Below are 11,251 nucleotides of genomic sequence, written 5' to 3'. Positions count from 1 at the left end.
CACTTGGCTACCCTTTCTTCTCTTTTCTCTTTTTCTTTCCTCTGCTATTTTCTCTTATTGCAAACAGAATAAAGTAATTGTATGTATGTATGTATGTATGTATGTATGTATGTATGTATGTATGTATGTATGTCTATTGACACAAACTGTAGGGACATTTTCTTTCAATTTGATTTATTTTCATATTCAATACATTGCTGGTAACTTATTGATCTCTTTATTTCAATTATTTGAATCTTGAAACATGTAACATGATTTCAGCTGTAAAATGTTTCTTTTACTTTAATATTCATAAAAACAAAATGTGCAAAAAAAATATCTAAATGTACCTACAGTACATGAATGTCCTAATTTTTGTATGTACATGCACAGTAAGGGTTGCATGCATCTAAACTCATTCTATTGGAGTCATGTCACATGCATACATTTTTGTGTGCAATGTTTAATGCGTGCACCTTTATACCTGCTATTGCTTAGTAGACATATTCTACAATTATTCCAATGTATTATTGTCAGTGATCCTTAGTTTTCATTATGCAGTGAACAATTCACAGAATCACCACCAGATGGTGCTAGTAATAAGCAACGTTAAAATGTTACAGCCCCCTTTTCAGTGACTGTAGAAAACCTCACCAAATTTAAAGGACTTGAGTTCAGAGTATGACTTCAGCAGTCAGTTCCTGTGTGTTTAGTTCAGCTTTACAGAGCTTTTGGTCCCTTGTATTTTAGATCCCTCTAGTTTGCCACTGGATTTGTTCCTTAGTTTTTCATGTCAAAATTGTTTCCCCATTGATAAAATGAAATATCCTTTGGTTTTGCTGTGGTCCTCCAGCTTATTTGGATTTACCTGTGGAACAGGGTTTATGTATCAATTCCCAGCATCACCTCTGCAGCACAACTACCCTGATCAAAATGCAGCATCAGCAAGCAGCAGTTACTCAAATCGAAGGTGAGTGCCGTCACTTAAACAGAACATATATACATCTAAGAAATTCAGAATTCTACATAACATTGTCTCTGATGTACAATGCGAACTGTAAACATATATTGCACAAAACGTGAAAATAGCATAAAGCCATTTTGATACATTGCTACAAGTGCTTGTCTAGAAAAAGAAAAAAACAATACAATTAATCTAAATAAACAAAACAGTTAAATCAACTTAAAGTGAACATTCTTATTTACAAAGAGATTCAGAATTAGTTTAGCATGTGGAATTACAATTGATGATGATGATTAGGATTATTATTATTTTTATTAATAAAATGATTATTATTACTTTTAAATGTATGCGTTCTTATAAATTAAATGTGCAATAGAAACATATTTGTTCTTGGGCTTGATGCATTCAACTGTTCAACTGTTTCAGTTATTGTACAAGTCGGTAAGAATTGGCCAAAGTTGGACAACGTGTGTTCAACAATACACAAATATAAATAATGTACAGTATGTAAAACAGTATGTTGCTTGTATGTATGTAATGTATGTATAGATGTATGCATATATATATATATATATGTATGAAGAGGTTGCACTTGATTTGCTGATATAACACATCTCGCATCAATAATGGTGTGCTGATGAACCCATTTAAACTTCTCGGTGCTGAAACCATTGATAACTGAGGAGAAAGCATTACTGAAAACATCTGGCTTTCTTACACTTCTATGAAATTCTTTCAATAGCCTGTAGGGGGGAGTATTGTCACAGAATAAATAGGGCAGTCTATTTCTAATTACTGTGTAGGGCTGCATCCTGTTCTTAATTTTGAGGGGTCGATGACATTATGCATGTCGTTGAAAGTATGTAACAATTTTATATCATGCATGACATCATTTCGTAATGATATATTTAAAGAAAATGTTGGGTAAAGCTTAGGTTGCACACAAGAATAACTAATGTTTTAGGTAGACATCTTTCACACATCACAGCTTGTAGGGATGAATCACTATTATTTAAATTTTGTTTATATATATATATATATATATATATATATATATCAAAGGTTGCTCCTGGAATCACATGACGAGCATTTTAACTTTAGAGTTGGCCGTGCTATAAGTGTCATACATAGAAAACTATTATGATAAGTGATATATATATATATATGTTTTATATCAAAACATTACAAGTATGTCTATAAACATTGCATTGCAGTTTTCCATTCAATGTAGTAAGGAATCTAAACACTTTTATATGTTCTCATCCCATATTTGTCACTAAATAAATATCTTGCATCTAATATTTTTCTTCCCTTGACAAAACCTAGCGATGAATACCACTGATGCTCACAGCGCTGTTATTGTAGGAGTGCATCTACCTCAGCTTTTCTGTTTGGTATGTGAGATGTGTAGGTTTAGCACATGAGGCAGGATGCTGACACCAGCAGCTGTTCATGACCTAGCTTCATGCAATTTGGTCAATTAAACTGTTGATAGATGACAATCTTCTGTGCTCTCAAAGTGGTCAGTAACTTGAGGAAGGACCAGACAGAGAGATAACAACATGGTAGAACGCCATAGGCTGAACATTTTAACTATACCTCACACGTGTAGCAATGACTAATTTCCAGGTGTTGAACCATGCAAAGGAGTGATTTGAAATAAGTGAAAACTCCTTGTCACGCCATTGATAAAAGGATGTTGTCGGATTTACTGATGTGTGAAACGTTAGACGTACAGTACAGTAAGTTAAGAAAAATCTGTTCTACGGTAAGGAAACTACTGTATAATGGCATCATCATATGTGTGAAGGAGATCAATATATACAGAGAAAACATGAGGGGCCAAATGTAATAGGGTGAGAGTTTCAGAAAGTGAGAGATTTTGGGAGACTTTTACCCTTTTTTTTAAAGCAGCAATCAATTACACTGCAAAACCAGGTTGATTTTGCCATGTAATTGATTGCTGCTTTAAAAAACATGGGAAAACTCTCCCAAAATCTCGCACTTTCTGAAACTCTCACCCTATTACATTTGGCCCGAGATCTTAATTGCACCAACCCCGGAGTGATGCTCCAGCGGGCACCCAGGCTACTAACCTCTTTCCTTTCAATTGTGGGTAGTGCTGGACTTATATATATATGACAGGTGGGTTATCAGGCTGGCACTTTAGATAAAAAGAACAAAGGCTCTGGTGCCAGGCACATAGTAAAATTGTAGGAAGCACTTACCCCCTGTTTTTTCCCTGGTGGGGAAAAAACAGTCAGAGTGCGTTAAAGCCTGTATCTAGTACAGTAGCGCACATACTTTGAAAAAAACTATTGGCGCTCAGCATCACCATATAATGTAGTCACCTGGAGAGTCTCCTGCCCTGGGTCATATAGTTTGATAATTTGTTATACTGTCACGGCTTATTGATTAATGTATGCATGTATGACAGGCTGCTACTATGTATATTATATGCCGCTCACTAACGTGATCCCAGACTACCCATAGCGCGTTCCCCATTTTAAATCTTTTCTATACATAAGCAGTTAGTCACTTTATTCTTATGCACTTTATCCAGCCAATAGTTTTTTCAAAGTATGTGCGCTACTGTACTAGATACAGGCTTTAACGCACTCTGACTGTTTTTTCCCCACCTCTTGCCGTAGGCCAACGGGAATAGACGCCGGCGCGTTACCGTGGCGACGGACCAACGTCACGCAGCCACGTGACAACGCTGCCGGAAGACAGCCCCGCGGCTCAGCGCTCACAGGGGATCACGTAAGTGTGCTCATGTATTTAAATCTTGTTTTAGCACTCATTCCTTGTTCTCTGCACTTCAGTTTTGATGCTGCGTTTTGTTATGTTTCACAGTCAGCAGTCCTGAGGAAGGGGCGCAAGCCTCGAAACTGTCGACATGCTAATGCTGACACCACCTTTGCTGTGATTTTTTGCACTATGCTCTTCATGTTTTGAATACAAGTTTGTTGCTTTTTGAGAGTGCCGCCTCCAGTCTTCATTTATTTGAAACACTACCACTATACTTACATTGTGGAAGGCACCTCCCTGTTGCCACTTATTGTACCAAGTGCCGGTCGTCACCCACCGATATATATATATATATATATATATATATATATATATATATATATATAAAATCCAGGTAACATAGGTGGCACTTATTTAAGTTTAATTTAAAAGTGCAGATGCTTCTTTTAATAATGTTTCGGGGACTGTATCCCCATCCTCAGAATAACACACACGATGCCAACAAGTGAATATATAACAAATGTAAATAAACTTACCCCTCCCCAGACCTCCTCCCAGAAAGAGCATCGCCATACCTGTCTAGCTGACCGGAATGTGCACTTCTGGTTGCGGGTGATGCACGTCTGGTCCCTATAAGTTAGACCCAATAGAAGGTGTATGAATCATTGGAAAGACCAGAAATAGGTGAACAGTCACTATGTTCACCCCATATAGCTTACATGTGTCAGAAGGTCAATTGGCTCATTAGGTTGACATGGTAAAAGTAGACACCACAAAAGGACAACAGATACAAAAAGTTGACAATAGCAAAAGGTTGCCATGCTTTGGGCAAGCTGTCTCGATCTACTATTGCTGTGCTTGTCGCATGTTACTATTCCCGAATATACTCCATGTGGATGGTAAATGATGAAAAAGTTTCACAAAAATAGACAAAACCTTGACCATTTGTGTCTGCCATTGTCATGTTGACTATTTAAACCTGTCAACAACAGTCAAAAGGGTGAGTTTTTATGTTGACCTTTTGTACCTTAAGACCTAATGCGTGTTGACCTATCATCCGAACTCAAAAGAAGGACAGCAATGAAGATAATGGAATCCTGCTTCACGTAAGGAAGTCGATGGATGATGGAGATAACATAGCTCATTGGCCACTAGTACAATGGCTCCCAAACAAGGTGCCATGATACATCACTGTGCTGCAGAGAACCTCACAGTGGGACGTTTAAAGTTTTAGTAGCTCAGCTATACAATTTCAGCTATAACTACAGTAGTAATATGTTTTTGAATGTTAGGGCCTGATTCAGACCTGCTTGCTGGGCTATTAGTGTTCGGAGTCCAGCGAGCAGGTAAATGCTGCCCTGTCAAGTTCTCACCACTCCACTCACCATTGAATGACTTTCACCCTGCTCACAGTGCCGAGCAAGTCTGGACTACCTCGGTGCTGGGAAAGCGGTGGGGAGAAGGAGGCCGCTGATGACATCAGCGGCACTCCCTCCCAATGGCCGAGAAACGCTTGCGTTTTCTGGCTCACGTCCAGAAAATGCTGCACTACCACCCCCAAACGCTTGCAGGCAGCCAGTGAAGGCTAGCCTGTGTACTGTACGCATGCGCGGTCTTTCGATTATGGCAGCCTCTATGAATGGGTCTGAATTGGGCCCATATCTTTGTATATTATTACCTCTCAAATCTCCAATTCAATCAGTAATCAAGTAATCTTGATTATTGTTTATGAAGTCTAGTGAAGTTCATTAAATGTATTGTTTGTAAAACATGCGCCACAGCGCAAATTAAAAGATTTCTAACCAGTAAGAAATGTGAAGTGAAGGAAAGGATGGCGAGCCACAGGCCAATTGTGAGGATGTAAAGTAAAGAAAATATTATACATATAATGAAAGTTATTTAGTCGTTGTTTTTCCTATAGTAGATGTTTATCAACCAGGCATTTCTTTTGGCCTAGGCTGCTTAAAAAATGTTGAAAAACTACAGGTACTATGGAGTGACATTTAGTGAACCACAGGTTGAGTATCCCTTATCCAAAATGCTTTGGACCAAAAGAATTTTGACTAAGGGTTGTCCGTATTTTGGAATATTTTTATATTTATTTTATATTTCATATTGATTTTATATTTATATTATATTTTTATATTTGAATGAGGTATCTTGAGGGATCAAACACATGAAATACACACAAATATATTTTATTTGTGCATGAAACAAGGTTTTAAAACATGAAAAAAGTTTGTGTACAATCTCGGGTGCCGGACACGTTCCCGACAGTCGGGATCCCGACAGTCATTTACCCGACGTCAGGATCCGACTGTCAGAACGCCTACAGCTGGGTGCCCGACGGCCACCCGCTATTTTCCCTCATGGAGGTCCACGACCCCCATAGAGGGAGAATAGAATAGGTGGCTTGTGTAGCGAGCCACCGTGCCCACCAGGGGCTTTTTTGCGCTCACCATGCTGTCTGAGTCCGGGAAGTCGAGATCCTGACGTCAGGCTAATGACTGTCGGGATCCCGACTGTCGGAACCCCATACCACACCCACAATCTCAGGCACCGATTTTGAATGCCAGCAATCATGTCCTTGCATATATTTAGTGCCAGTTACATATCATTTCCCCAGTAGTGCCAGTTACTGATGTAGCCAGTAGTTTTGGAGACTATGGTTTTCGGAGTAATTTGGATAACGGATATTTGGATTAGGAGTAATCAACCTGTAGCAGTGTAAGGAAAGAGAAGAGAACTTGTTTATACATTAAGTGGTACATGACATTGCATGGTTCATGGGACCAAAAAAATTTACTGTTTTAATTAGAGATGTGTGGGCTCGGATTTCCCAGATCTGAGCCCACACGAATGTCACTAATCTGAGCCCAGATCCGATCGGCGCTCGGAGTTTCCCGTCTGACTCGGATCCGGGCTCGCGGCCAAAACGTCACTGCCCGGCGCCGGATTCTCGTGAGATCCGGACCTCTATATAACCACGACAATCTTGCGCCACTTGTGAGTTAGGAGGGTTAGGGATAGGAGTGTGCTTACTGTGCAGAGCTTTGTTAGGTTAGGTAGGTTAGGGAGCTGTGTGTTTTTTTTTTGCTGCTGGGGCGACTGCCAGTGCCTACTAGGGCCACTGTCTGCTCTGGTGTGTGCCTTAGGCATTTGCCTGGGGTGCTGGCCACTGTAGGGCAGCAATTGTGAGCAGGACCCCCCTGGATGGAGGTAAGTGCCGCCGCATCACCCCCCCCCCCTCCGTGGAGTAATTTGGTGGCAACCCCTGCAACCCCCCGTGGAGCGACGCAGCATCACCCCCCCCCCATGGAGCGACCCTGCGGCCGCTTTGCGCACACATTCCCCCCCCCCCCCCCCCGTGAACCAATGCAGTTAGAAGTGCAGCATCACCCGGAGGCAGTGAAGCATCACCCCACCATGGAGCGACATGGTGGCCACAACACAACCATCCCCCCGCCCATTGGAATAAGTGAGCACCGGGGGCCCCCCCCCTATCCCGCCTGGGGTGCTCCGGTGACTTGCACTGGAACTGGCTGCACTGCCAGTGGCTGCCAGCCCAGCCACTGCCTGACCACTTCAATCAGTATACTGTATGACTGTGTGCACTGTTGTGAAACTTATTAACCACTTGTATACCAGTCTGCTTGTGCATCTGCTGTATAATATGTCTCTGCTAGTGCATATACTGCCACATAAATAATATCTCTCTGCTGGTGCATATACTGCCCTATATAAGATCTCTCTGCTGGTGCATATACTGCTGTATATATATATATATATATATCTGGTTAATATACTGCCGTATAAATAATATCTCTCTGCTGGTGCATATAATGCCGTATATATAATATCTCTCTGCTGGTGCATAAACTGCCGTATAAATAATACTGTATCTCTCTGCTGGTGCATATACTGCCGTATATATAATATCTCTCTGCTGGTGCATAAACTGCCGTATAAATAATACTGTATCTCTCTGCTGGTGCATATACTGCTGTATATAATATCTCTCTGCTGGTGCATATACTGCCGTATAAATAATACTGTATCTCTCTGCTGGTGCATATACTGCCGTACATAATATCTCTCTGCTGGTGCATATACTGCCGTATATAATATCTCTCTGCTGGTGCATATACTGCCGTATATAATATCTCTCTGCTGGTGCATATACTGCCGTATAACTAATATCTCTCTGCTGGTGCATTTACTGGTTACAATCAACCCAAATAGAAGTCTTTTTGGGGCCTAGTTTTTCAAACTGCCATCCTGTCTGCCACTGCAGTACCACTCTTACATGAGCCACGTGTTTGTGCCGCACACTTGTGTGGCTTAGCATAGTTATCCAGCTACCTCAGTGCAACCTTTTGCCCTAAAAACAATATTGTGAGGAGTTCAGAATAGACTGGAAATAAGTGGAAATGAATGTTATTGAGGTTAATAATAGCGTGTAGGTGCAAAAAAAACCCCAAATTCTGCGATTTTAGCAGTTTTTTTGCTTTTTTAAAACAAAATCAGAACCCAAAACCCAAAACATTTAGGGGGTGTTTTTTCAAAACCCATTAGAAACCAAAATCTGAAGGTAATCAGAACTCAAAACCCAAAACGTGAAAAGTGGCTGGTGCACATCCCTAGTTTTAATTCATAGTGACATTTAATCCCTGTAGTATACGCTGTTATATTATGGTGAGATCACAATATTAACGTCATTACCAGTTTAAAAATGTTGGTTATGCTGTTTGATTGCTGTAGGTATTTCTTCTGAGGTAAATATTTGAACTGTTTGAACTATAATGGATTTCCTGAGGGAAAGGCAGCGTAGCGGAAATGATGTCATACTTATAATGTTGTCTGGGACATATCTAGGACTGTGTGTTTTCACTGTCAGATGGAAAGTTTGTCTATACAGGCAGAGGTCTGCATACCTTTGCTAAAAATAAGGTCCCATATGACAGACTTGTAAACAAGATGCTATTTACTTAAGATCGGTCAGAAGTGTTTTCTTTACATTTCATCTGATTTTATGTTTTCCCGTGTGTATTTTTTTTACTGTTTTTCTTTTTTTTTTTTGCAAGTTAACATTTTTGTTACGTCATATAACTAGGTGTTCTCATTTTAGCAGCCTTTGTTTTTGTTTCATTGAATGGTCTCCTCATTGCCTACAAACCTATTAAGCATGTGTAGAGAGATGGACTCTTCTGTAGCTAGTGTTTTCATGCTTTCATAGTAAATGAGCAATTACAGGAATCACAGGTGTGTTTTCCAAGAACCCTCTATTACACTTGCCTAATCTGTAATCTTTCATTGCGATTTTATGCTGTAAACCATACCTCACAACTTTCCAGATTTTTCTGGGACTGTCCCATTTTTTTAGGGACTGTCCCGCGGTGGGTGCAGTTGGGAGTCTCCCCTTGCCAGTTGCTGCTGAACAGTGAACAGACGGGAAAAGGGGTTGTGGTTATGGACATTCTCATGAAACCACACCCCCTCTTCCCAAAACCACGCCCCCTTGTCAGGAGTGCACAAAATTCCCGCTTTGGGACATTAGAGTGATGTTTTAAGCTCTCATGAACACAGAGGCAAATTCAGCTTGAATGGCAGAAGCGATTTTCAGGCAGAGGCATTTATGTGGAGCGGTGGGAGCCACTGATGGGCATGATGTCTCAGTTTTGAGTAATCACAAATGCATTAACACTTTGCTAATGAGGGGGTTATTCAGACCTGATCAAACGACTGTGAGTTTGCAGGCCAGGCAATAATTGAATGCCTTCCTGTGATGAAATACAGCAAATTTTTTTTTATTGATTTTTGTTAATTGACAGAAAGCCATGGGAGTGTGTACTGGGAGTGTCAGGTGTGCCAAGTCGTTTGAAGGGAAGTCGTGTGAAAATAGCAGAGTCAGTTTAGAATAATCACCTTAGTTGTACCTGCGATGCACATGTGTATACATCGCAGGTTGGATGGGCCTGACTACATCTGTATGTCAGTACTGTTCAATGCCTACTTACATTGTACAGTGTCATACTACAGAGCTAATTGCATAGGTTTCCCTTTAACACAATGGAATTCTTCTCGTACAAATATTTTACATAATTACCTTACTTTACCTGTATGCTTGTATTTTGTGAATAGGTTTTTGGCATATTGTAAGAGAGTTTTTAGAATGAATTCTGAGTAAGAAAGACATAAGCATTTGTCATAGGTTAACCACAGAGTCTTACATTCTGTTAAAAGTAGGGTTCAGGCCATAAATTGAGTGACACTGACGCCTGTAAGGTGATCAGAACATGTTGCTGCCTTTTAAATTCTAAACTGCTTTCTAGCCAGATTGAAAGGTTCTCCCTATTCAACGCCTCAGGGGCTCTCTGCCCCTGGTGGCGAATTTTAACCTCCCCCCGGCGAAGATGGAAGCCTCCCTGCCTGCGCCGGACACTGCGGGGGTGAAGGAGGGCTGTGGGGGACAGAGGGAGAGCCCCCAGAGCTGGCAGGGGGCTGTGTTAGGGAGCCGCTACACACTGGTCCCGATCGTGCATGTGTAATGATCGGGACGAGTGTGCAGTGAATATATGAATATTAATGAACGGCTCCCGGCTCGGCCCCCTGCTGGTGAATGTGTAAAAAAAAAAAATATATTGTTTAAAAAAAAAAAAATTTAAATATATTCATGTGCTGCAAGCACTTGAATAAAAATAGCATGCCCCTTCACAGAAAAAAAAATCGGATTTTTTGACACCAAAATAAAAATAAAAAACGCTTTTATTTTCAAAGATCACATTCCAGTTCTCCAGAAAAAGATGACGAATGTAAAATGGAGAATCCGGGGAAAATCACTGGAGAAAGAAGTTCTCCACTTCAGCATTGAATACACTCTCTGTGAATTCCAGTAAAAACCCCATTGAAAACCACTGGCAAATCGCGGAGAATCACAAACAGAGAATCGCCAGACATTCGCTCTTCATTTGCAGAGAATTGTGTCCATTGAATAGGGCGAATTGTTTTTCCAGTGAGAAAATTCCCTGTAAACCCGGGGAATTGCCTGATTCCCCAGAAAATATGGAGAATCAGAGGCATTGAATACTGGCCTTAGTCTGACACCTCCCGTCAACATGTGATAAAAGTGATATGAACAGGTGCTTCTGTTGCCTGTCTGCATGCCTCCCACAGTCACACCCAGAGCCTACTCTATGAGAAGCGCCGGATAAGTACTTCACTCTTCAATAGAAGAGCCAAGCTGGTTACAATGGACACGGCAAACATTTATTATGGGGCATATGCATTTTTTATCTAACAAAATTGCTTCAAGTAAGATACAGTATGACTGTAGAACCAGAAATCAGCTCCACATTTTGTATACCTGAACATTGAACTGCAACAACCCTAGTGATGTAAGGTTGGGAAACTCCATAAACATTAAGTAGTAGATTCGGTACTTCTGTAGTTTCACGGCGCCGCCGCGCGCACACTCTGTCTCAGAAACTTGGCAGACTGCCAGAGGCTCTGATTAACCGTGCGCGTGCCGCTCTAGCTGTACTGACAGCTACGTAAACA

At 40.8% G+C, this 11,251-nt stretch overlaps 1 protein-coding gene across 2 annotated transcripts in view; it reads left to right on the top strand.

Annotated features, from left to right (window-relative positions):
• The first annotated feature begins 652 nt into the window (after positions 1-652).
• The window catches only part of COL26A1 (collagen type XXVI alpha 1 chain), a 382,256-nt gene continuing 371,657 nt past the window's right edge, over positions 653-11,251 (top strand). For both annotated transcript variants that reach the window (XM_083172204.1, XM_083172203.1), the window contains exon 1: positions 653-949. In XM_083172204.1, coding sequence (XP_083028330.1) covers positions 798-949 — 152 coding nt within the window. In that variant the 5' untranslated portion in view covers positions 653-797. The remainder of the gene's footprint in view (positions 950-11,251) is intronic.

The sequence above is a fragment of the Crinia signifera genome, chromosome 2 (genome assembly GCF_055691185.1).
Source record: "Crinia signifera chromosome 2, ASM5569118v1, whole genome shotgun sequence".
NCBI lineage: Eukaryota > Metazoa > Chordata > Amphibia > Anura > Myobatrachidae > Crinia > Crinia signifera.
Note: the sequence above shows the minus strand (reverse complement) of the source record. Positions and strands in the feature narration are given on the sequence as shown.